The following is a 27317-nucleotide window of genomic DNA, read 5'->3' on the forward strand; positions in this document are numbered from 1 at the left end:
ACAAGTGGAAGTGGCATTGCTGATGATCTTGGGTAAGGACTGATAGAATGGCTGAGTGCAAGGTCAGAGGCCAGGGGCCTGTGGGAATCAGCAAATCATGTGGCCAAGGGCTGTCTTCACTGCCCAGTTCTTTCTGTTGATATAGGCACCTCTAAAAACTCCTTGATCTCAAATGTTCCTCTCTAAAATGAATACATAATGTCTGCTCTACTTCCCCATTGGGTTATAGTGAAAAATTATTGAGGAAACTATCTTCCAATGTGTCACAAGCCTCTCTGAAGTATCAGAAATGAGGCCTGGCATTGCCAGCAGGACAAGAGTCTAGTGGGAAAATGCAAAGCTGCACCAGTGAAATTGAAAGGAGAGAAGTTCTAATCTGTAATCAGAACAGTCTGGAGAGTGGGATGTGTTTCCAAGCCAGATGGGGCAGGCCTGGTGTTGCCCTCTGTGCTCCCCCAAAATATCTGAGCTTGAATGGATGTGTGGCCTTCTGGGCATGTGCTTTGCCACATTGCCTTAAAGGAACTCCCACTCATCCCCAGAGAAACATAGAAGGCCCTTGGAGGGCCAGCCCTTTATTCCAGTTCAAGATCCAAAGCAGGCATTCCTATCAAACTTCCAAAGGTGTCCATTTCCAGAGCTGCTGGTGACTGTAGGATAGGTAGAGAATATATATCAGAACAACAGTCCAAATCGAGTAGCCACCTGATTTAGCCTAAGTAGCCCTCTCACACTTCTAAACCAGAACAAATCAGCTGCCTTACAACATTAAAAAGAAAATATGTTCAGATTTTTTAAGCTAAATATTTGTGGAGCGATGTGGAAAGAATATTTGTTTGAGTTGCCTAATATCCAAATTAAACTTAGCCAGTCTTTTGCTAAAATCCATAATGCGTGTAAACTTCTTAAACTGCTGTTTGACAGGGGCCATTCTAGCATATAAAGTATGGAGCAAAGGAGGAACCAACAATTTCTCACTCTAAAATACCCTCTATGTGGCTAAAATGAGCAAATCAGAGGACTCTAGATGCCAGCCAGGATGTGGAGAAACGGGCACCCTCCTACACTGTTGGGGGGAATGTAAACTGGTGCAGCCTCTCTGGAAACAGTGTGGAGGTTCCTCAAAAAATTAACAGTAGAACTCCCCTATGACCCAGCAATAGCACTGCTAGGAATTGACCCAAGGGATACAGGAGTGCTGATGCATAGGAGCATATGGACCCCAATGTTCATAGCAGCACTCACAACAATAGCGAAAACATGGAAAGAGTCTAAGTGTCCATCAACTGATGAATGGATCAAGAAGATGTGGCTTATCTATACAATGGAATACTATGTGGCAATGAGAAAGAATGAGATCTGGTCATGTGTAGCAACATGGATGGAACTTGAGAGTTTTATGCTGAGTGAAGTAAGTCAGGCAGAGAAGGACAACTACCATATGTTTGCACGAATAGGAGGATTAGGAGGAACTTAACGGAGGACCATGGGGGAGTATAAGGGAGGAAATAGTGGGGGAGGGGGAGAGAGGCAAACCATGAGAGACTCTTGAATGCTGAGAACAAACTGAGGACTGGTGGGGGCGGGGAGCGGAAGGGGGATGATGGGCATGGAGAAGGGCACTTGTGAGGATGAGTACTGGGTGTTTTATGGAAGCCAACTTGACAATAAACTATTAAAAATAAATAAATAAATAAATAAATCTGAGGACAAAAGTAAAAACAAACAAACATTGGGGAAAAAATTTTTAAAAGAACTGCCTCTACATAAAATAAAAACATAAGAGTTCAAAAGAAACCAGTTATTTGGAAACACAGTTACCAAAATAGTTAAATAATAATATAGTAAAATATCTAGCAAGCTCTAGCAGCAGGCTTAATAAGTATTGTAATTTCAGAGTTTTGATGAACCTGACATTTCATTATGTCTGTAACAATCGTATGTGATATGGAAATATTTGTGATATCTATTGATGACAAATTCACAAATTCTGCTAATTATTGTGGCTGTTGCCTACATTCATATTTAAAGAAATGAGAATTTTTCAGTTAAAAATTTTTAAAAATAAAATAAAATAAATAAAATACCCTCTGTGAACCTTCCCCAAACAACCAGAGCAATGATTCTCATCTCCTGCCCTCTCCTCATCCATCTTCTCTAGGTGTCAAACCTCCCTCCAGCCCCTACACCAGGCCTTGGGTTCCCCTAGCCTATTTGTTTGTCATTGTCCATGATTCCCCTACCTGCAATGCACCTCCACCCTGCCCTGCCTAGAAAACCCCAACTCTCTCATTAAAGTTTTGTTCTAATATCATTTCTTCCATTAAACCTTCTTACAAATTCCCAACAGCCTCATCAAATATTGCTTGGTTATACAAGTGATGTCTATGGTTTTTTTCTGCTCTTATCTCAGAGGTACAGTGATCTCTAATGTGGTTATTCCTTTAATCACACTGATGACACTGGCCTGATGCATCAGTTTAAAAGGAACAAGTTGGTAGACTGTACAGATAGGAACACTGAGGCCCAGAGGAGACATGCACTGCCCTTGTTCCCTATAGCTCATGCTGGAAGTCACCATTCACACTGCATTGAAGAAAGGATTTATTCCCTCAGCTGCTAGAAGCACTGCAGAGAGGCTTGAGTTCTCAGTTTCCCCTGAACAAATGCGCTGAGCCAGCAGAAGTCACCTTCCTTCCTACAAAGAGTTAGTGTTCCCTCTTACTTGGAAATGATAGAGGCTTCTCTTCTGTAAGACAACATATACTCCCATCAAACTTTGTCCCATCACTCCTCCTGGTCCTTATGCCAATAACCAGGGTCAAGTTATTAGATAGCCTAACTGGGAATGTGCAGAATGTGCTAAGGGAGCAAAGGGATAGTGCTCTGAAGGAACCACAGTGCTTACCTACATGTACAACAGAATCTTGGAGGGTACTCATGGAACTAAGTTCTGAGAGTGCTGGGATAAGAAGGTGAGAGTTACCTTCAACTAAGAGTGACAGGATTGAACCGTCAGCAAGGCCACAGAAGACGTTGGAAATATGCAGGTAGGATGGTGTCTAGAAATATGAGAAACCAATGGCCCACTTTAAGTAAAGCAGAAATGCTGCAGCCATGAGTGGGTGATGGAGGAAGCCTTCAGAATACTTCCTATTGTACTTGTCCCCAGCAGGACAAATAGGTCAGGGAATTAAGGGATGGAATTAGGAGCAACCCCACTGTCATCACTGCCAGAGACCACTTGGGGAATATATGCTTCTTATATCTGCAAAGCTGGGCTCAGCAAGGATCCCTGTTCCAAAGGGGACGATATACTCCAGGAGACATAGCAAGAGTGCTACTGAGCTCTAAGCTATGGTAGTCATCTGAGAAGCTCCTGGAGCCCAAGAAACCACTGGAATCCTGGAAGACCTGCTCGCAGAACTTGTAAGAGAAAGTGAATCAAAGTAAAACAAAGAGTATACTTTGGTGGATGCTGTCATGCACTGCTAGATACCCACTTGAGAGGTAAGAAGTCACCATGTTGACCTTGTTCAACAGGAGATGTAAGTTTCTTATACAATAAGGTGAGAACTGAGTGACTTATTTGGGCTCCACTTGAGCTCTCTTGTGCAGTTTTGATGGTGAATGGTATGTGGGGATGCAACACTGGTGGGTCAGTAAGGGCATGAGGAGATCAGTGCTGAAGATTTAAACCTTGTCATCAAGTCTGACACTGGCCCAGCAGAGTTGCTGGCTAAAGGTGAAAGAATCTGGAAAGGACAGAAGAGGAGGCACAATTGATAAATTTCAATTGGGGCCCCCAAACCAGCTACAGTGATGGGCTTATAATTTGCCTCACTAAACTCTCTTCAAATTTCCTCCAGGATAGGGTTGTGAGATAAAATATAAGTTGCTCATTTAAATTTGAATTTCAGATCAATAATCAATGGTTTCTTTAGTATAAGTATGTCTCAAATATTTATGGAACATACTTAGAAAATTATTCACTGTTCATCTAAAATTCAAATTTAACTGGGAGTCCTATATTTTTATTTGTTAAACTTGATAACTCTACCCTAGGAAAAGAAACTACTGTTAAGCTACTCCCAGAACCTATAAGAGAAAGTCAATTAAAGTAAAGCAAGGAGTATACTTTGGTGGATGTTGTCATGCACTACTCAGATACCCACTCCAGAGTGATGAATTCAATCCCTTGGCTACTAGACTCTTCCTAGAAGATAGTACTCAGCAAGCAGCCCTCTTTGAAGGTTGCTTCCAGGTAAAGAAAATCACCTTGCCAAATTTATGCCTCTTTCTAAGGACAGCTGACACCTGTGACTGATCAGCTCATGGGTTTAATGACACTATCTCTTCACCCCAATTTGAAACAGATTCTTCCCAGCTCTAAAACTCTCTGATGCATTGACTGAGGCCTTTATAGTAGGCATTGAATCTTAGCTTCTCTGCCTGCCCAATCCTGCTTCCTTCTGACTCCATAGGTATTTAGCCTGTAGGTATTTACTGCCTAATACTTATAAGTCCCACAAGCTAACCTCCATCTTAGAGTCTGCTGCTGTTCCATTGGTTAGAGACTCCTCAGTCTTTCACTAAGGATCCCATTGTAATCTTCTCTCCAAAAGCATCCCCTTAAAGGCAAGACACATTCATTTTTAGTGCTCATTGGTACAAGGCACTCAGCACATTTAGATGTTATGGTTCAACGATGAGCAAGAGATAATTCTGTGTTTCCAGGGAGGAAAGGGATAATACCCCTAAAGGAATCACAGCACTTACCTAGATCAGCCTGGATGTTGAGATCATCTCAAATTTCCATGTCTAGTCTCCCATAAAACCCTTTCTCCTCCAGATGTCTTTATTTAGGTTCTTAGTCACACCATGCCCCCAATCTATGAACCTGGAAACTGTCCAGTTATCTCTGACCTCTCTATATTGTTGCACCCTATCCACATAACTCCTTATGTACTCTTCTTTCTTTCTAACAAACTCTCCATCTTCCCCTGTCTGAGAACTCCTTGTCTCTCAACTGTATCTTCCTAGGACTCCTGGCCTTTTTTCTCTCTCCTACCTTACCCATGTTACTGCCAGGCAATTCTTCCTTCATTGTAGTTCTTACCTCATAACGGGAGAACATGAGTCACGGTGATGTAATGCTTAAAGAACCAGTATGTGGTTCTCCCTGTATGATTTCTCTATGCCATGTGACCAGGAATGACCTAAATAGATGGATTAGTCTACTGGCCTGGATTCTCAGAGTAGTGATAACCAATCAACAAATAACTCATGTAAATAAGAAGTAGTACTGCATTGTTGTAAGCCCCTGAGATTTGGGGGACTTATTACCAAAACATAATCTAACCTTTCCTGAACATATACTCTATCACCCAAAATGCCCTCTAGTCTCAGAAGTAGTACTTCATTTGACAAGTAATGGTGTGTTGTTTCACAATGAGGACAATGTTCAGCTGAAAAGGCAGTTGATGAACTTTAGAATAGCCCAAAATTATGAACTGCTACAAATGGGTGGAATTAGCAAAACTATTTGGTTTTCACTTATTGCTTCAATTTTTGGAAAATGCCCAAAGTTATTGTATTTGCATTTTTATTGGCTTGGTGAAGGGAGTTGGAAGTATCATGTGGCCCTTGTTAAAAACCACTTCATTACTTATGTAGAGAGAATAACAAGTCAGAGAGAAAAGAAATGTTACAAGGAGACTTCTTAGAATACTGGCAAGAAGAGGAGACAAAAAGAAATAGTTCTTTATAAACAAAAGCAAAGGAGGCAATGTTGCTTTAGTGTCACTGACTTTGTGACTTTTTCTAAAAAATATAATTTATTGTCCAATTGACTAACATACAGTGTGTAAAGTTTGCTCTTGGTTTTTGGGGTAGATACCCATGGTTTATCACTGACATACAACACCCAGTGCTCATCCCAACAACTAAACCATATTTTCTTTGTCCATTCATCGGTTGATAGACATTTAGGCTCTTTCCATAATTTGGCTATTGTTGAAAGTGATGCTATAAACATTGGGGTGCCTGTGCCCCTATGAGTCAACACTTCTGTATCCTTTGGATAAATTGCTAGTAGTGCTATTGCTGGGTCATAGGGTAGTTCTATTTTTAATTTTTTGAGGAACCTCCACACTATTTTCCATAGTAGTTGCACCAGTTTGCATTCCCACTGACAGTGTAGGAGCGTTTCTCCACATCCTCACCAGCATCTGTAGTTTCCTGATTTGTTCATTTTAGCCACTCTGACTGGTGTGAAGTGGTATCTCAGTGTGGCTTTGATTTGTATTTCCCTGATGATGAATGACACTGAGCATCTTTTCATGTGTCTGTTGACCATCTGGATGTCTTCTCTGGAAAAGAGTCTATTCATGTCCTCTGCCCATTTCTTCACTGGATTATTTGATTTTCAGGTGCTGAGTTTGGTAAGTTGTTTTTATTACAAAATTGATTAAAATGAATAGTCTAATTTCCTATAAGCCTGAAAGCAGGTTACTTTCTGCCTAAGCAAAAGCCACACACTTTAGCTCTGTGGCCTAAAAGAGTTCACAAGCCAGTCCTAAACAGCCTGTGTTCTGGAAATGCTTATAATGGAATTCTGCACAGTTCTTTCAGTGAAGAAACTCAGAGCACTTTGCAAATTAAAATTAGGAAAGTGTATATAACCTCTGTATGAAAAATTGTTTACATACCATATTGGTATTAGAACTTACCACTTTACAAAGAAAGATCAATTAAATTCCTAAACTGGGTGTGCAGTGAAAGCATTTAACATAGAATTTTATTTCCAGAGTATTCCATCCTAACTCCTCTTCTGTATAAGTAGTTTATAAGGTTAGATTTTTTTCAAAGGATTAATATTTGAAAGTAGTGGCTGAGAAACACACCCATTTCCTTCAATTTCCTCAGTGAATATAGCTTCACAAAGAAGAGTGAAGTGAAGACCAGTTGTTAGATCAGTCACTTAAAAAAAATACAAATTTTCTTACTAGGAATCTATCATAACCAAAAAGGCAACCAGACTGTGATTGATGGATTTAAGGTAGAGCAGAAAAAAGAAAAAAATTTGTTTAGGTTGGAAGAAGGTTTGGTGGTTGTCTGCTGCCAACCTCCACTTCATAAACAAGGAGAACAAGGTCAGGAAGACTGCATCTTACCCAAGTTGTCTTAGCTAGTAAGTGCCCAACTAGAATTAATATGCTACCTCTATACTGATAGGACTGCACTCAGAGGCTGATTCTGAAATATTAAGGCAACAGGCAGCTAAATTCCTATAGACAAGAGGAAAGAACTGTCGGTTAGAATGTGTCCTTGGGGAAACCATTTGGACTCAGTGGACCTCTTTCCTTATCCATACAATGGGGCTAAATATTGCCTGCTCTGCCCATGAGGAAGATTTGGTTGGGAGAGCAAATGAGATAAAGTGTGGGAAACTTCTTTAAATGTTGAATAATATATGATAACTTTTTGAACACTTGGGATGTGCCAAGTATTGTGCTAGAAGCATCATTTCATTATCACAGCACACATTATCACAGGCAAGAAAGCCATTACCTTCATTGCATATATGAAGGTAAGACTTTGGCTAAATAGTTCACTCAAGACCTCATGGATTTGAACTAGATCTAGTTGACCCTCATACTCAAGTATTTAATTATCAATAGTACCATACAATAATCATGCTATAATATTATATAATGTAATACTATAATACTACATTATATCACTATAGTATTGTAGTAGTGCTGTAGTGCATATTACTATATCACTACAGTATATTGTATAGTACTATACTATTACATGTTATACTATTATATAATATTATTAGTATTACATATAATACATATTATACTACTAATTTAATATATATTATTACATTTATATAATAATACAATAATAGTATTATAATAATACTGCATTACAAGATGCATAGCTAATAGTAAAACTTAACATTGTGTACACATATTGCTAAAGAGAATATATTTATCCTAATGATTCTACATCATAAAAACAAAAGATTTTATTATTTTCCTGATTTTTACAAGTAATTATAAATGCCCTTTAATCTTTTTCAAGAATATAGTTGCCTTGTTTCTAACAAATTATAACACCTCTTTTTTCTTTTTAAATTTCTGAGAGAGAGAGAGAGACAGCATGAGCGGGGAGGGTCAGAGAGAGAGGGAGATACAGAATCTGAAACAGGCTCCAGGCTCTGAGCTGGCAGTCAGCACAGAGCCCGACTCAGGGCTCGAACCCACAAACTGTGAGATCATGACCTAAGCCAAAGTCAGATGCTCAACCGACTGAGCCACCCAGGCGCCCCAATACCTCCTCTTTTTAAAAATGAACTAGTAAGAAAATAGTTTTAACAAAAATAAGATTTCAATAATTTATTTATTGTGCCGAGTATGGGATTTTAAAATTATTTTTTCTTGTATATGAATGTATAGTTTTAAAAGATTGATTTTTTACCATATTGGGTTTAAGTAAATTCAATTTTTCTTACAGTCTTTTTATGATATTGTAACTTGAGAATTGCAATGCTTAACTCAGATTGGGCTCCCTTTACAACTTCTGGACAATTCGCTGAAATAGTGTCCTCACATAATATAATGATCAGCCTTTGTTTTGGATAAACACTCAGTTAACTGATTTCTTATTTGTTTTCACTTTTTAACAAGTTGTGACATTTGAAAATAAATGTCTAGTCTTTTATCAAAGAACGCTTTGATTTTCCCAAGTGTATGGAGGGTGGGGGTGATCAACTTTAAAAACTTTTGTTATTTTTGTTTCAATTATGACTAAGATGTAAGCCTTCAGTGAGTAACCGGCAACTCCTACCTATTCACTCCCTCCCCTACCCCAGGGGTAATGAGGACATCAAGAGTTTTAGCATTTAAAATATATTATTCTTTGTATTCACCTCATCATAAAAATTAGCAGATCAATATGACAAATGAGTAAACCAGAAGATGGCGTTGAAGATTAGCAATCACATTTTACAGCAAGGTAGATGTGAAGTCTCAGAAAGTTTCATGCAGTGACTGTTGTTTTGCACTTCTAAAAGTACATGAGTGAAGACTGTTCAAACTAACTACACCTGGTGTAGAGGACATGTGTAGCAAAATGCAAAAAGTTGTTTGCCATTATTGTTCTTAGCAATCTCCATTGTTTGAGAACACTTTGAGAAAAAGTAATCCATTAATTAAAATGCCATGCAACATTAAGGCAGTGACCTTTTTTTGCTTTGTTCACTTAAGTATCCCAAGCGCCTACAACAGCCTCTGATAGGTAGCATGTGTTCAAAAAAGCATTTTGTTGAATGAATCTATGAAAGGAGGAGAAAGGGAGAAAAACAGGTTGTGACTAGAATTTTCTTTGAACACAACTTTGTTGTTTATTACATAGACTCTGATAATGGAAAATTGCTTGGGTGAATAAAAATATGGCATCCTGTTAATTTCTGAGAAAGTCCTTTAGCTGTAGGAAAAGCATACCAAATCTGTGCCTCACTGCCTGTTTTGCTCTAGCCTAAACTTAGTTTTATCTTGAGAAGGAGACATTGACCCTATATGTAAGTAGAAAAGAGAAAAACTGAGAAGTAAGTGAAATCAAAAGGTTTTTAAAAGTTGCAAGCTGACCTACGGTGGTGGTGGTCTAAAATCATATAGAAACCAGTAATCTGACAGTTTACCTGAAATTACTAAGTACATAAACATGCTGGAAGCATCCAAGATGCTCTGGTGAAAACTTAGTGGGCAGGTGTAGGTAGTTTAATTTTATCATTAAGGATATCTTGGAAAATTAAGTAAAATCACATGTCCATTGAAATATTATTCCCTTTCTGGACATTTATAACCCAATAGAAATTTGCTTCCTACCAGATTGGAGTTAAAACTATACCATTTTAAGGTGAACTGAAGTCCAGATGCAATTAAGTGTTTGGATACTTCCAGACTCCTCCTCCAACTCATTCATGTTGCCATAATTGAAACTTTGGGGTCTATGCATTGTCTGTCTGAATCACCTCAGTTCACCAGTTTAATAGATACAAAAGTCTGCAAGTTTTCAAAATGTACACAGTATTTGAGCCACAGTTTACCGTTCAAAGTATCTGAACCGTGTTTTTCTTCTTTTTCTTTTTAATGAGTAGGATGTTCTCTAAAAAGCTAGGAGGGTAGGGCTCTCAGCAATAGCTGCGATGCCAAGGGTGCCCCCACCCACCCTCAGTTCTACAATGTGGACTATTCCTCCGTTTTTAGCTACACGCTCTGCAAGTGAAGTCCCCTTCACACCAGATTCCCGCTCCTACACGCCCCCCACTTCCCGCCCTAACCACATCGCAGTCGTTTAGCTGTTATTAGTTATCATCAACCAGCCTCCCGCAGGACCTGGCGCTGAGGCGGGGTCCGCATTTAGCGCCTTGCCCTTTGCAGGAAAGCGCCCCAAGTAAGAGTCCCCCAGGCTGCAAACGCCAGATTCGAGTTGCGCTCGCGGCGCACAGCGCGAGGAGGAACGCAGCCGGCGCAAGAGCCCCCAGCCTGGCGGCAGCCGACCCTTCAACACACTCCTTCAAGCCTTGGCCCTGGGACTCTCCCACCCGGCCGCAGTCTCCGCTCACAGCGCCCCCCTCGCCCCAATCCCGCAGGCGCATTGGTACCCGCCCAGCCCCGCCCTAGGCTCCTCCCCAGCGGGGCTTTTAAGCTTTATAAAGTTCCTCTTTCCCATCTCCGATACTTAGTTTCAACAGTTGAACTTGCGACTCACTGCTGCCCTCAGCTAGGAGTCGGGGGCGAGGTAAGGCTTGGGGTCGGGCAGGAGCACGGATGTGAGGCTGGCACGACCCAGAACAGGGAACGCGAGACTAGAGGTCCCGGGGTTCATCTCGAGGGCAACGCTGGGAAACCCAGTTTAGGAGGCGGGAGGGAGCATGCCCCTTGTAAGAGCTCCGATTCCCACCTCCTCTGCTCTGGGCCCCGGGGTCTCTGTGGGGGATTCTTAGAGGGCCGGCAGGTGCAATGCCCAAGCATTGCCCTCATCAGTCTGTGGGTCGGCCCCGCCCAAGCCCGGGAGAGGCCACGCGCTGGACGGGATGGGATAAAGAGAGTCAGGGCCTCAGGAGTGGCCGAGGAGGGGCCAAAGAAAAGACCCACTCTGGACTACAGGCTTTCCCTGAGGGGGTACATCGCCGTACTCCCAAGGCTCCAATCTCAGACTTCTCGTCCTGTGGCCCTGAAGGGCCCAAACTCACCGTGGCCTCCCGCGCATTTTTCCTCGGCTGGTGGTGGTGGAGGAGGAGCTCCAAATTTGGGCCACTTAGGGCCCCACGCTCTGCTGCCGCAACCCCATGCCCTCTGAGAACCCTCCAGGCACCCTCCCCGCCTCCGCTTTCGCTCGCTGGCCTCCGGGGTCCTGCTGATGCTCTGCGCGCCAGAATCTTCATCTACTTGGGTGAGCTCGCCGGAGGCCGGGTCTCCGCCAAGTATTGCTTCCAGGGCCCAGTAAGCCTTGCTAGCTGCAGAGGACTCAGGGATACTCTTGAGGGAGAGAGTGCAGATACTGGAGGAAAAGGCCCAGGCAAGAGTTGCTGGTACTGAGAGCCTGGAGCGTCCAGACTGCAGGCGTTCCCACGTGCGAGATCCTTGGTGCCCGGGGGGCCACCAAGGGAATGTGAATGGGAGAGTGGGCAAGAGTGTTAACTGAAAATGAAGGGAGGAATGGACTGGCAAAGGTCTGGGAATGGGCAAAGAGGAGCAGGAACTAAGAGTGAGCAAGCAAACGGTGCCAAAGATCAAAGATCGGTGGTGGCTGGATTTTGCCATATGCACAAAGGCGAGAGTGGTGTTTCCTGGGCAGCGTTTGGCTGTGGGATGTGTGACAAGAATGGAGAGTCCAGAAGGTGGGGTAGGTAGCTGGACTACGCCGGGGGCATGCTCTAGCGGCGGCAATACCGGACGCTCCAAAGGATGAGACAGGGCGCCTTCTCTCAGGGGCCTTTGGCATCACCGATTTTTATAGAGCGTGCCTAACTGCCTCGGAGACTCCAGGGCCTCGTGGTCATTGCCAGAGGGGTTTGAGAAGGGTGCTCCGAGCGCTGTGCCACGGTGGCTAAAGGCCGGCCCTCTGCTTTGCAGGGCAGAGCCAGTGCCGGAGGCGGATCCTGGGCGCGTGCGGGCCACAGGCGCGCTGGGCATGAACTTGGAGGGCAGCGGCCGAGGCGGAGAGTTCGGCATGAGCTCGGTGAGCTGCGGCAACGGGAAACTCCGCCAGTGGCTGATCGACCAGATCGACAGCGGCAAGTACCCAGGGCTGGTGTGGGAGAACGAAGAGAAAAGCATCTTCCGCATCCCCTGGAAGCACGCGGGCAAGCAAGACTACAACCGCGAGGAGGACGCCGCCCTCTTCAAGGTTACTAGCACGAGGGAAGACCAAGGTGGGGGTGGAGGGAAGGCCCCAGGAGCCTGGTGGGTCCCTAACCTAGATTTCTTGGCGAGTCTTGTAGGCACCGGAAGGTTCTCAGAGAAAAGGGGACTTCTTGGGAAGGGCGGGATGGAATGAGCCCCGCGGGGCAGGCGGTCCGGGAGCATCAGGTGGTGATTGGCAGAAGCCTTAGGAGAAGGAGAGAGGTTTCAACCTTTGTAGTGTTTTTAGAAATGGGAGACCAGGTCCCAATCTTGAGCGTGTGGCATGAGCAGTACCCAGAAAGTCAGGTGGCCCCAGCAGCAGGGGAATAAATGTCTGGAGGTTCAGTTCGGGAAGAGCAGCGGTCCAAGGACTCTGACTCTAGTGTTCTTGGTTGCGTTTCTGTGAATTTCTCTTTTTGTACCTCTGTACCTCCTTGCCTTCTTTGGTCAGCATGTGTCTCTCTTTATCTCCTTGTTTCTTTTCTGTGAGCACCCTTAGATGTGCTTTAGTCTGTATCTGTTTTCCTGTCCCTCTCACTATGTCTGTCTGTCTTTCTCTATTTCACTGTTTTCCTATGGAGATCTTTCTCTCTGGACTTTTTTTTTTCTTTAGTTCAATCTCTCTGGTAGGGTCTCTATCTTTTAGCTCTCTTTGGTCCTTCCATGTGTTTCTCTCTGTTTCTGTCTGACTCCCTCTTTTCAAGTCTCTTTCCAGACATTTTTCTCTACTCTAGGTTTCTCTCTCTTTCTTCCTCCCCCCCCCTCTCTCTGTGTGTGTGTGTGTGTGTGTAGTGATGATTATTTTCCCCTAGAGCAGTTTACCCAGTGAAGTGTGCATTAGAGCCCAGCCTCACCACCTGCAGGCAGAACAGGCAAAGGGGACTTCCTCAGGAATTTGCTCTCAGAATGCCTCAGATTGTTTGACCATTCAGATGTACTCTATGGGTAGCAGCTCACCCCATAGCTCTGCCCCTACTTCTAGTGGAACTAACCTCAGATACTGAGGTGGTGGGCCAATTAGGGCCCCTTTCCAGGGATCCTCCACATCTCACCTACCTTTTATAAATCCCTAAAGAATGTTCAAACCCCTTATCTTCAACTCAGCAATGATAGAGTCCAAGGTGAAAAGTATTTTGCCTAGAGTACACCTGGAGTCTTTTTGTCCCATGTTTTGAGTAACAGTGTAAATCTGAGGCACCTAAGCATCATTCTTTCCTTTACAAATACAATTCTCAGATTCTTTTTTTTTTTAAAGATTTGTATTTTAATTTTTTCACCCCTTCTTTCCCACAAGGCTTGGGCACTATTTAAAGGAAAGTTCCGAGAAGGCATAGATAAGCCAGACCCTCCTACCTGGAAGACACGCTTACGATGTGCTCTGAACAAAAGCAATGACTTTGAGGAGCTGGTTGAGAGAAGCCAGCTGGACATCTCAGACCCCTACAAAGTATACAGGATTGTTCCTGAGGGTGCAAAAAAAGGTGGGACTTTGGGGATTGAGGTCACAGAATATAGGCCACCAGACACTTGTAATGCCTTAATTTCATTCTGAGAGTTGATTTGTCTATTTTATTTCAAATAGCCTGCCTACCTCCTGCCTCCTGCTCAATCCCAGAAGGCTCTTTGCCCAAGGTCTCAGGGTCATAAATTGAAATTCTTGTGGTATTGGTTAGGATAATTTCTCAGATTCCCACTCTGTACCTGTGGGTGTCTGGATATGCATGTGTGTGCATCTGTGTGTGCACATGGTTTTTCAGTAGTTCTATTGGTGTAAGATATATGCCAAAATTTTCAAACAAAATGTGGAAAACTTGTTTGAAGCTTTATCTTTACTTATCAGTGTTTCATGAGTAACCATTTTGTAGAAAGGAAACATACATATATCCACATATTGTTGCTATTTTAAGTTAAAAAAATGTCAGCTTTTAGACTGTAGTGTGGTCAGCTGGGATGCTTATTGAAATTCAGAACTTCTCTTTCCAAGTTTCTGACCAGTGTGTCACAGAAGAGTCCAAGAATATGCATTTTAAACAAATCGTACAAATGACTTCACTTGTGGGACATCTTGCTGGTGGGGCCCTTTATGTGACAAGGTGCATTCACACACAGCATTTCATCTCCTTTTCTACCTGTCCTACATAAGTCAGACCTTGTAGAAATCAGCTTAATGGCAAGAACAAGTAATTGCCCATGGGAATTGTTGGGAAAAAATGCCTTATTTGTCAACATTGTTATGCATTCTAGGAATTAAACTCTCAGGTATTTTTCTAAGATTTCACTTTTAGTTATGACAGTTCCTTTTTTCACATTTTGCCATTTGCCTTTTGGTCAAACACATAGGAGCGAAGCAGCTCACGCTGGAGGACCCACAGATGACTGTGAGCCACCCCTACACCATGACAGCTCCTTATACCTCACTTCCAGCTCAGGTATGGTGGAGAATTCAGGGCTTCTAGAAGCAGGGACTGGGTCTGTGTGAAGCCATGTGAGCCAGATAATCTCATATAGCAGGAAAGATACACAAACAAAAACAGCAGCACTTTGGTTTTTCTGTTTAGTCAATCAGCCAAACCATATCCCCAATCATTGGATGAATGTCTCACTTTCCATCTGGTGTTACTACTAGTGTTGGTCTTAAGGAGAGGAGAGGTGGGTGTATCTGCCTCTTGGTGTATAGACTTCTACTACTGATTCTGAAATCTGGGAAACAGATCTGTTGTGGAAGATGAAACTTTTGGAAACAGTGCTTTATCATGTGAAACCACAGGGCAGCTGATCTCTTCAGACTTTTCTGATGTGAATTGCAGCTCTGTTTTATTCACTCTGGTGGGTAAAAGAAAGCAAATTTCCCTGCAGTACTTTTGGTGCCAGGTTTAACCATATGATGAAGCTTTACATAGGTCATTACTTTATAACACTGTCTTCATTGTGCTTTTTAATTCTTTATGGCTACTTTCCACCTAGTGTGATGAGCTATTCACTCCAAAGTCTTTTGAGATGATAAAATGATTTGGCTGTCAGCCAATTAAGAGATTCTGTGAGGAGTTTGAATATAAAAGAATGTGTCACTCTTTCTCAATGCCAACCGACTGATCTTTGCAGAGCTGGTTGGTTTTCATCTTAGCTTCTCCCTCATGTTTCTTTAGCAGGTTCATAACTACATGATGCCACCCCATGACCGAAGCTGGAGAGAATATGTCCCTGATCAGCCTCACCCAGAAATCCCATATCAATGTCCTGTGACATTTGGACCCCGCAGCCACCACTGGCAAGGCCCAGCTTGTGAAAATGGTAAGGAGTGTGCTGGGCTGGTTCCTATGGCTGTGGGTGACCCAGCAGAACAATCCTGGCCAAAGGGCCCTGTTCTTTCCTGATTTGTCCTTCTGAATAGTACCCCAATTCTTTCCCCTTCTCAGAACTGCTAGTAAAGATCTCACATACATTGGAGAGAGGATTTTCTCTTTCCTGCAGGATGGTAAGGTCCTCACGGGAAGGAATCCAAGGTTTACTAACACTGGCCTGCTTGTGCCAGGACCTGCACAGGGAACTGCCTTATATGAGATCATATTTAAACATCACAGAGATCCATCCCAGACAGTTAAAAACTGCCCCATTGTTTTTTGAGGCAGACTCTCAGAATGTAAGTAATGCACAAAGTTACCCAGTGAAAGTGAGGGACTGGGGTTCAATTTCAGATCTCCTAACCCCAAAGGCCAGCCTTTCATTTAAGACAGAAGATGTCAGATGTCAAACTGGTTGGCTGTAGTTTTTAAATTACCTGTTGGATAGTTTACCATTTTTCATCCTTCCTGAAAATTCCTTGGTGAAAAGTAATAGATTTTGTTAGTATTCCCTTCTGGATTGTCCCTTAATGTTGACAGGGCCACATAATCTTACTAGTTTGTTTCTTCCATACACTATAGCTGTGCCCAAGCCCTCTCCCTATAGGGACACCAGGAGATTATTGAGCTAGTATATTTCTCTTAACCAACAGTGTGCCCATGGAGCACCTGGCTGATTCAGTTGGTAGAGCAGGGGGCTCTTGATCTTGGGGTCATCAGTTCAAGCCCCACACTGGGGGTAGAGTTTACTTAAAAAAACCCAACAACAACAGTGTGCCCATTATAGTTGTTAAAGGTGGGGTTAAAGGTGAATAAGAATGTAATGAATAAGTACTATGAAAAGAAAACAGTCTCCAGGAGGTGATTAGTGCTAGTGTTAGGGCCCAAAGAGCTTGGCTCACTCCGGATTAGATGTGGTGCCATGCCCATAGGAGCTCCCCAGACATCAAAATGAGATCTCTCAGTGAGAGCACTAATCAGCTAAGAGCAGAGAAAACTTCATAGCATACTGAATACAGCAAACTACAAGCTTTTAGGACTTTTGAGTTAGTTATTTAAATAGAAATTCTGAGACAGATAAATACTCAAATTCTTCCGTATGTTCTAGGAATATTTGGTCCTTCACAATTTAGTCCATTTTTTCTAATCGTGTTCAGGTCACTCTTGGCTTTATGGGAATGACTAAGTGTACCATCATTTAAAATTTGTCTTGAGTGGTGTGTTTACAAAAAACCTCAGCATTTGATTTTATTAGCTTTTCAAGAGTGATCTGAAACAAAGATTGTTTCCCATACCATAGTGGAGAAGTTATCTAACATTAAACTGGTTTCTGAAGTTCAGACCTATGGCTAGTGCATCAGGCTCTATTAAACAAAGAACTTTATTAACAAACAATGCCTCAAACTATACAAAAATATACAATAGGTAGATATATTTTGAAGCCTATATGATGGTAAGTTTTAAGTGCCAAAAAATTAGGTTCTATTACATATTCTTTCTCTATAAATATTAAGTGTGACCCAAAGCTTCTAGGTTGCCAAGAAACATGGTTCAATATTCTCCTAAACCCAGAAATAGAAAAGCTAAATAAATGTGAACTAAACAAATTGGTAAGTTTTTAACTGGGCTCTTTGGCATCAGAGCTCAGGTAGACCTGAGCTCACAACTCTTCTATGAACTTGCTATGTGAACAGAATAAATCTTTCTGAGCCTAGGCTACCCTGTTTATTAGGGTAATTATAGAGGGATGTTGGTCAAAAGGTACAGACTTCTTATAAAATGAATAAGTCCTGGGGATCTAAAGTATAACATGGTGACTATAGTTAACAATACTCTATTGTATTGAAAGCAGCTAAGAGAGTAGATCTGAAATAATCCCACTATACAACACACACACACACACACACACACACACACACACACACACACAGTGGTAATTATGTGAGGTGATGAAGGTATTAACTAACTTTAAAAAGAAGAAAGAAAAAATTACAGAAAGATTGTTCCAAGTTTCCTTCCAAAGCTCCTTCCCCTCTCAGTCTTGTTTTTTTCTGATTGAACCTCAGCTTATCTTTGTTCCTTGAGAATGCCAGTGGCCAGTACTAGAGAGCCCTTGGCCCCTCCCTCTCAGGGTTGGTGCACTCTTCAGGGGCTGAGTGGCCATATCCCAGGGAGAGGAGCCATTCCGATGCGTCGGACAGATTCTGTTTAGACTTCATCTGATTCTTATTTGCAAATGCAGGTTGCCAGGTGACAGGAACCTTTTATGCTTGTGCCCCGCCTGAGTCCCAGGCCCCCGGAATCCCCATAGAGCCAAGCATAAGGTCTGCTGAAGCCTTGGCGCTCTCAGGTGAGTGCAGCGTTCTGTTCTAGAGGCACCCCCAGGAGGCTGGCTTCTGCTGTGACTCCACCCTCACCTTTGGGTAGATTTGATTGGGAGGTGGGATGTCCCTGAGTATAGCCCATGGACACTAGCTTTCTTCCGTCTAGGGACTCAGGTAGGTGTAAACACATCTGGCTCCCAACCTGTGTGAATGAGGGACATCATTAGAAAACTTAGCACTAAAAAGCCAGCTTGCCATTCTGATGCCAATTCTAAATGCTGGTTTGAATTGAGTCATTTTAAGGTCTCCATTTGACATCTATCTGAATTTCCAAGAATATGCAAACACCTTAGCTTTACATACCAAGGGCCCCTCTTCAGCCAACATTCTCACAATATAGTATAATTTCTTAGAAAAATACACAAGGACTTCTCAGTTTGAAAAGCTGATCATTCTTTCAGGTTTAGCTGCAAATAGGTCTTCCTCTTTGGCATTGAGTTCTTCCTCTGAAATTTGACATGTCCTACAAAAAATTTGGATTAGATCTGATTTTCAAAGTTTCATTTCTAAAAGAATCCCTACAGTTCAGAGATGTTGCTGTTTTACTAAACATATGTGGTACATGTATATTTATTTTTTTAGATAGCATTTGGATTCTTTTAAAATGGGATTTTTAATTATATTAAAAATAAATAGCTTAAGCTTCAGGGTTCTCACCTGCCCTTGGAGCCTTTTACAAATCAGTTATAGAAAATATAAAGTAAATTCCTAAGGTTTCAGGGAGTTGTGGGCACCTTTCTCACTTCCAGGTTCACCAGTTATTTCTTTTCAATTCTGAAGTTCTAAATGAGGCTTGCTGCCTTTCTTCTTAGATGCTCCTAAATGATGGAGGGGAGATGTAACTGAGCAGAAAGGCTTGTGCCTGTTTTTAGAAACTTTCTAACCCTTCTCTTCAGCACCTAAGACTTGTGTGGGTGCCTGAAAAGTAGGTAATAAACATCTATTTATATCACTGAGACCTTGTGATTTCTGGTGACATTAAATGAAATGAAACCTGCCCTGAAAGTCACCTCAAATGGCCAACTCACTGTCATCAAGGTACCCTGTCTGAGTTTGCTCTCAGCTAGTGTGTTTACAGCAGTAGAAACTGAAGAGGAGAATTGAGAGAGCAATGTGGGTTGTTTAAATCTCAATACTTGCCATTGAAGAATAAGAGGGATTTGTGGGTTCCTTCCTTCCTTCCTTCCTTCCTTCCTTCCTTCCTTCCTTCCTTCCTTCCTTCCTTCCTTCCTTTCTTCCTTCCTTCCTCTCTCTCTCTCTCTCTTTCTTTCTTTGTAGGACAGACTATACCTGTATAATCCAGGATTTGGTTATACAGATTAATTATCAACCTTGAGCACATTTGTTGGAGACCTGTAATTCCCATTCAGTTTTAAAACCCATACAGTTATGGGATTTACCCAACTCTTGCCTTTCCATAAAGCCCTTCTGCATTTCTTTTTTTTTAATTTTTAAAAAATATTTTTATTTATTTCTAGGAGAGAGAGACAGCGTGAGCAGGGGAGGGTCAGAGAGAGAGGGAGATACAGACTCTGAAATAGGCTCCAGGCTCTGAGCTGGCAGTCAGCACAGAGCCCGACGCAGGGCTCGAACCCACGAATCGTGAGATCATGACCTAAGCGAAAGTCGGACGCTTAACCGACTAAGTCACCCAGGCACCCCTAAGCCCTTCTGCATTTCAGTTAAGGGGCTCTTTGCAAACCTAGCTTGTCCTTTCAGTTTGTGAAACCTTCTGAAGAAGATTCTGAAATCAGAAAACTTTTGTAAATGAACTCATATTGTTTAATGTTTTAGAAAGCAGTTATTTTCAAGGGAAATTTTGAAAGTTTAGTGGGACTTTAGCCTTTGAACATTTTTCTTATTGATTCTTTTTTTCCCACATGAATTAATTTTATTATACAAGTAGTACATACATAGCATAAAAACTAACTTGACAATCGAAAGCAAAATTGGAAATAAAAACATCTCATTCCCATTATCCTTCCTGAAACTTCAGTGTGTGTGTGTATGTATGTGTGTGTGTGTGTGCGTGTGTGTGTGTAAGTTATATTATGTTGGTATTTTAGGACAGTTTCAGATGTAAAATATTTGTTTCTTTGTTGAAACACCATTATATTCTTTTGCTAATAGAAATTTAACTTAGGGTTTACTTCCTCCAAAATCAAAACTGATCACCATGCTTAAAGATGAATTTTTGCTCAGTGGCACGTGACTTAGTATTTTAGACATAATTGTTATCATGACCACTATCATCATCACCAAAACAATGACATAGAAAGTTCTTGAGTGATACTAATACAAGTCAAACATATTGTGCAGAAAACTAATGTAAGGGATGCTCCCCCTACACACACACACACACACACACACACACAAATCTGTGATCACATAAATTTGGAAAATGCTGAGTTAGGTAACATTAAATAGATTTTTGCAGTATTTCTTTAATATTGGTCACTCTGTGTGACTCCAAGAAGGAGATGAGGGTATGTAATATTTCCTATACTTCCTTGACTGTGGAACTTTCTACTTTTTATCTTGAGACACCAGTGTCCCACCAAATAAACATGTTCTAGTTGAGTAGTTTGGCATCCTGATGGGTATCCAACGTTCCTTGGTCCCTTAGAACTGACTTTGAAATCTCTGTGTTTACAGACTGTCGACTCCACATCTGTTTGTACTACCGGGAGATCCTGGTGAAAGAGCTGACCACATCTAGCCCTGAAGGGTGTCGGATATCCCATGGGCACACCTATGACGCCAGTAACCTGGATCAGGTCCTTTTCCCCTACCCAGATGACAATGGCCAGAGGAAAAACATTGAGAAACTTCTGAGTCACCTGGAAAGGGGTGTGGTCCTGTGGATGGCCCCTGATGGCCTTTATGCCAAAAGACTATGCCAGAGCAGAATCTACTGGGATGGGCCCTTGGCACTGTGCAGTGACCGGCCCAACAAACTGGAGAGGGACCAGACCTGCAAGCTTTTTGACACACAGCAGTTTTTAGCAGGTAACTCACCAAATTATCTGTTAGAATGGAGCATCCCACACCTGTGAGCCTAAGACACAGAATAGGGGGTGACAGTGTGCCTGCCACAATGGTTCAAACAGAAGGTCACTCCCCCATCAGACAGAGGTCTTCCTTCTAATAACCCCTGAGCCTAGCCAGCATGATCCGAAAATAGATTTCCTGTTTGTTCATCTCTCACCTCTGCCTCTACCACCTGCTCCTCTCCATCAGCGGAGGGGTGTGAGAGGGAGGGAGATTGCTCAAGGGCATTGTGGTTCAGGCTGATATCTTAAAATTCTGGTCTTCAACCAATAGTCACTGACTAATAAAGTTCACACTTTATTGGTAGTATGATCTCAGCAAGCATGTCTGCTGTTTCAGCTTTTTAACGTTCCTAGGAAAATCATAAAGATTAGAATCATTGTTAATGTTCTTGGTCCTGAGATGTGTTACCCCTATGCAAATGTCCTCCACCAGGTGGGACCCAGGATAGAGTATGTGGAACTGATTTTGCAAAAGAGAAATTATGAGAAGGATTTGAGTTACCTCTATGATATGCATGTTTCAAACCTTATTTTCTAAGACCAGTAAGTTTTGTTTTTCTAGTTTTGATTTCATGACAGTTAAATTAGCCCTGGGCTGACTTTTGTGAAACCACTTTTGTGAAATTATTGTTGAAGCTTCATTCAGCTATCTATATGGATGATGCCTCTTTTGGAAGGAGAAAGTTGTTCCATCACCTCACTGCCACCACTTTCTGAATTTAACCTTAAGTTATTCTTTTATAAGTATCCCTTTAGAAACACCCTATGTCTTTAGGTTTTCATGTGCCTTTCCTTTCCCTTAATGTGCTTCTTGATTCAATTCATTATATATATAGTATATTTATATATATAATTATATATATTTAAAGCATGCATGTGCTTTGACACCATTGACATTTGCTTAGCATTTTGGGTTTAAGTTGCCGAAATTTGTGTAGGCTCATCAAATTCTCTTTTAGTGCCCCAAGAAAAATATGTCCCTATATGACTAACTCTTGACTAACATGTGTGACAAGAGGAAGAGGGAGAGCTGAGTTTCTGGTTCCCCGAGGCAGCACCAAGGTGTGAAAAGCATGTGGGCCTGAACACCTCTCCCTCCCTCTGAGCTACAGAACTGCATCCAAGCCTGCGCTGTGACTGTCTTGTCCATCCTGGGGTCTCATGTGGGTGGGTGCCCAAGGAAGAGTCAAGAACCATGAAGGGGTATCTTGTCTGTACCTCTTATGTTTGCAATGAAGTCTGAAAGAGCCCTTATGGGGTTAGATCTCCTCAGAGACTGTGAATCTTGGTCTTTTTGAATTCAGAAGATGCCACAAGGCTAGGGCTTTAGTTTAGGTGTCCCAGGCAAATTACACTTGCTTCTGTGAGTTTCTCTCACCTTGTATATTTTAGGAAGGTAGAATCCTCTCATTCTATAGGCAAGAAGAAGGAAGCCATGATGGACTAGTTATGAATATCCTCAGGCTGTGAATTCACTTGCCTAGAATGTAATATTTATCTGTGAGCAAGAGTTCTTTTTTTCTTCCTCTGTAATTAAAGCCTTTGCTTTTTGCTCACTGCACTGCACAACCTCTTATCTTGAAGTATTCACTGAAGTTCAAGGAAGAACCTATGAACTTAAAAACTGTAGCTGTGTAGACCAGCTTCTGCATAATCAAGGATTCCCACAGAATGTTCTCATGTTATCAAGCATTTGAGGCATGACTTTTTCAGAGAATTGTGCCAGCACGCCACTCTGATTAGCTTGTGTAGGTGTAGTCTCAGAACTCAGTAGTGTGAATGCCTTTTACACATTCTGACTAAGTCAGTTAGGTTTGATTTGAATTCTGGAAGAAAAAAAAAAAGCAGGAAGTCAAACAGTCCAGTGAGTTAGTTAGAAACTTTTCTTCAGTTGAAGAGAACAGTGGAGATCTTTGATATCTACCCATTCAGGATTTGCAAACTACTAGGGGACAGCCCCAAAAGGCAAAGCCTGAGGGTGCATATCTGATTAAGATGCATGCGCATACTGTTCTGCAGAAGTTGTTGCAGCAACCATGTAACTGCATGGTTGTTTCTTTTTTGGACATGACATTTAACTCTAGCAGAAAGGAAAGAATAGGAGCCACTAGAGACATAGGAGTCATCTTGAATGTGGGCAAAGGGACATGGGTCAATGTCAGGGATTGAACATGCGTTGTTCCAACAGTGCTCAGTCTCTGTTTTGAATCCTTAGGGTAGGGTGGTGTCTTCAGGGTATATATATCCACAAAAGTGGGGACCCCTAGTGCTTCATCACTACCTTTCTCATTTCAAATCAATGTCTGTCCCAGAAAATGGGCAAGAAGTCAGCTCAAAGTCCCACAATTTAGGCTTAGTGCCAAGTAGGACACATCTGCCCATAAGTGGTGCTTAGTCTCCAAGATAATGTGAAGCATTTTCAGCAATGACTGAGTCACAGAGAGGACCCTCTATTGGGTCAATGCTGCAAAGCAAAGTTCTTAATCTGCAGAGTATATTTCCCTTAAAGAATCAAGTGAAACCTTGAGCTCTCTCAGGAAAAGCACACATATGAACATACACATGAAATTCTGTGTCTGGGATCTAAAAGTTAAGAACCCCACTTAGAGAAGTAAAGAATACTTACTCCTATTTTAGTTTTCCAGATCAATGTTAAACTTTTGCTTCCTGCTTTAAACTGTCCTGTTCAGTGATGGTTTCTGATCAGGTTTATTTTTTTTTTTCTTGTGGGGCTTCTCCAGAGCTACAAGCATTTGCTCACCATGGCCGTCCTCTGCCAAGATTCCAGGTAACGCTGTGCTTTGGGGAAGAGTTTCCAGATCCTCAGAGGCAAAGGAAGCTCATCACTGCTCATGTGAGTATTTAGTCACATTCAAATTATTGAATTTTCGTGTTTTTCATCAAGAGCAGGATCCCAGTTAGAAAAGTCTCAAATGAAAAGTAAATGTCAAATAACATGGAAAATTGTGGGGGAGGAAGCATGGCTCAGTGAATGGTGCAGGGAGCACAGCCCAGAGACCTACATGTTTTTCCCACCCCTAGTGGTCTGCTAATCACAAACCTGCAGACATGGACTTAATTTGTCCCATCTTATGTATTGGTCACGACATTGTCCTATTTACATTTTATAAGGATCTAAAAGGACTGGTGATAAAAGGTGCTCTTTAAAATTCTCCATGTTTAATATTGCTTTTAAAATGCTGTCTAGCTGACTTTCACTTGATGGAGAAACTTTTCCCAAATGGGAAACTGTTCGCAGACTTATGTATTTTGCAGTTTCCCCAAATGTTTTCCAAATCCTCTTTTATATCTGGATTTTTAGAAATTATTTAACTAGTGGAAATCAAGGACTATGTATTATTTGGAGGAGGCTAGCTCTTTCAAGGAGTTTAAGTAGACCAGACTGCTGCAGTGTTCCATATCAGAGTTTAAAACAGGATGAACTGCAGCAAGTAAACATCTTTTTCATAAAAAAAGAAAAGAAAATAGGTTTATATCTGTAAAATTTAGAATACATTTGCCACAGGAAACAAAGTTTTGAATACCTAAGATTTTTTGAATCTGAAAACTTTATATTGCTACCTACCTTTGAGAGTTATTAATGGGTCCAGACAATAAGCAGTAATAGTTAAAAAATTGTAACAAATAATATAAACATGCAGGTCATAGTTTACTTCTGATAATGTTTCTTGTTGAAAACTGAAATAACACACCATCTCATTTAAAACACGCAGTCCTCCCTCTTGATTGTAAAATAAAAAAACCAACCAACCAACCAACCAACCAACCAACAAAAATATAGTCTTTATACACTTTAGAGCTTTGGGCTTTTTCATGAATTCTCTCCAGTAATTGATACAATAATTGATATCTTGTTAACACCTGACTAAATAAACTTGGGATTGATAAATAACAGTTCAGAAGTTGGTGAAAAACTCCTGCATGTGTCTGATTTTAAAGAGTTTTTGGATGCACTAGCTCTTCTCCTCTGAGTTAGGGAATAATGGGTTCCTCAGGCAAGGGTCCCTGGAAGTTGTCTGGTATGGAAAAGAAAAATGGGTCTGTGTATACCTAGGAGTTCCTGTTCCTTTTTGCTATGGATTTAGTTTATTTTAGATGTTTCATATGAATTATGCTTAAGTTTCTATATCTGAAATGACACAATGGCTCAATTTAATGGCTCAATTTATTGACGAACTATTATTTTCTTAGATACTGTAAATTAAGGAAATGCTGAAAGGTGAATTTGTTTAGTGAATGTGAACCACATAAATAGTCAAACTAGATGAATTGGGGCTTAATTAACCTCTCTTTCCCCATAATAGCAGTGCTGTTGTTTGATTTTGCTCTTTTTGTTTTCCTTTATTTTAGGTTTAGAAATATACAGATTTTGTAGGTCATTCAGGAATTGTAAATTGTTCAGGATTTACACCTTCATCCCTGTCAAACTGTGGTCGTGGAAAAACTCATTAGCTTAAATTATCCTAAATTATCTCAAAGTTCATTAATCACTTCAAATTTCCTTTTAATTTGGCCATTTTACCTGATTTGCTTAGGCTTGGTTAAACATAAATTTTAAGTGGCTATTGATTTACAAGTATCATCCTTGACTTTAACTTCAGTCCAAACCCAGAATGAGTTAGAATCTGTTTAAAGGTTAGTACATGTAAGGACTAACAAAACATTACTTCTTTAGAATGTTTTGATGTGTGTAGCATCTACCTTTGGTTTAACTTTACCATACCTTCAGATATTGAGTTATTTAATGATGAGCCAATTATAGGATGTTAAAAAGAATATTTTAATAATATCTTTTAAAATCTCTTTTTAAAGGTCGAACCTCTACTAGCCAGACAACTATATTATTTTGCTCAGCAGAACAGTGGACATTTCCTGAGGGGCTATGATTTACCTGAACACATTAGCAGTCCAGAGGATTATCACAGATCTATTCGCCACTCCTCCATTCAAGAATGAAAACCATCAAGACAAGTGATTTTGTTTCATTTAAATATCTGACTTTAATAGGAACAGCTGATTGAACTGGGGCTTTTTCTTTTGAGAAACTTGGAAATGGGGCTTCAGTTCAACACTTTAGGAGAATCTCAGCAAGAATGAGTATAAAAAACCAACCCCATCTAAATGACAAATGAGCTTATTCCAAAAGGAAGGACAGTCTTCAGGGTCTTCCGTAGACTGCCAACTTTGATGATTACTGTGAAAATTGACCAAAGAAAGTGTTTACATTTACTTAAAATGATATCTTTAATTTGATGTGGATTATTTCTTGCTTTAAAACTGAGAAAACTTGTCTTTCAGTATTTACCACTAATTAGAAGGATAAAAGCACTTAGGTGCTGTACTATTTCTCAGGGAAGTAATATCTAAATTTGAGGTGACTGCCTACAAAAGAAATATATTAATGCACATAGGTGATGTTGCTCTTGTATAAAACGCTTGCTAATAGAAAGAAACAGAATCATTGACTGAGGTTGGACCATGGGCCTCCAGCTTTGGGGTGGCTCATCACCCCACCTGGCCTACGTCTCACTCCATGACAGGCTTCCCTGCCCTGCCTCACACTGTCCCCCATTTGCTCTCTTTTCTTGAGTGCCCCTGGAAGGTACTTGGTATTTCTTGGAGCCAAAAAGCATTAGTGCTATACTCGATTAGTACATTTTTGTCTGTTCTGCAATCTCATAATGATTGGTTAAGATATTTTTTTTGTTTGTCATTTTGTCTGTCCTTCTATAGAAATTATTGCTAAAACTTTGTTTTTCTTTAAAGAAGAAAAAAATATCAACAATCCAAATACTAAAGATATATTTTTGAAACTCGGTGACATTTCCCCTCTTATCCTGTTTGTTTTGTTTGGCTATCAGTTAGTTATCCATGACAACACTAAAGAGGAGGAGCCGATGCTTTTCAATTTAGTGAACTCTGTTAGGAAAGATGATGACAGGATTTCACTGATTGCATAACTGCAGACTCAGTGGGCTGTTTTTGCTTATTTTGTATATTAGATGCTTCCTCATGCCAATATGGTTTGACAGGGCCTTTACTTGCTTAAGTAAACCTGATCACTTCCTTGTTGATTGTTTTGGAAAAGTACAGATG

General features: G+C 41.3%; 1 protein-coding gene across 2 annotated transcripts; it reads left to right on the forward strand.

Annotated features, from left to right (window-relative positions):
- Positions 1-26877, forward strand: IRF4 (interferon regulatory factor 4). 2 transcript variants are annotated; one of them, XM_039222096.1, is made up of 9 exons: positions 1-32; positions 12153-12426; positions 13717-13903; positions 14763-14851; positions 15569-15713; positions 18006-18113; positions 20803-21156; positions 23942-24054; positions 26034-26877. In XM_039222096.1, exons 2-9 carry the CDS (start codon positions 12211-12213, stop codon positions 26175-26177), a joined length of 1356 nt encoding a protein of 451 aa, XP_039078027.1. In that variant the 5' UTR covers positions 1-32; positions 12153-12210; the 3' UTR covers positions 26178-26877. The 2 variants fall into 2 exon arrangements, with proteins under 2 accessions (XP_039078027.1, XP_039078028.1); XM_039222097.1 differs by lacking the exon at positions 1-32 and adding an exon at positions 10767-10815.
- Positions 26878-27317: the final 440 nt, after the last annotated feature.

Source organism: Hyaena hyaena, unplaced genomic scaffold (assembly GCF_003009895.1).
Source record: "Hyaena hyaena isolate Hyena2069 unplaced genomic scaffold, ASM300989v1 scaffold_1063, whole genome shotgun sequence".
Classification (NCBI taxonomy): Eukaryota; Metazoa; Chordata; class Mammalia; order Carnivora; family Hyaenidae; genus Hyaena; species Hyaena hyaena.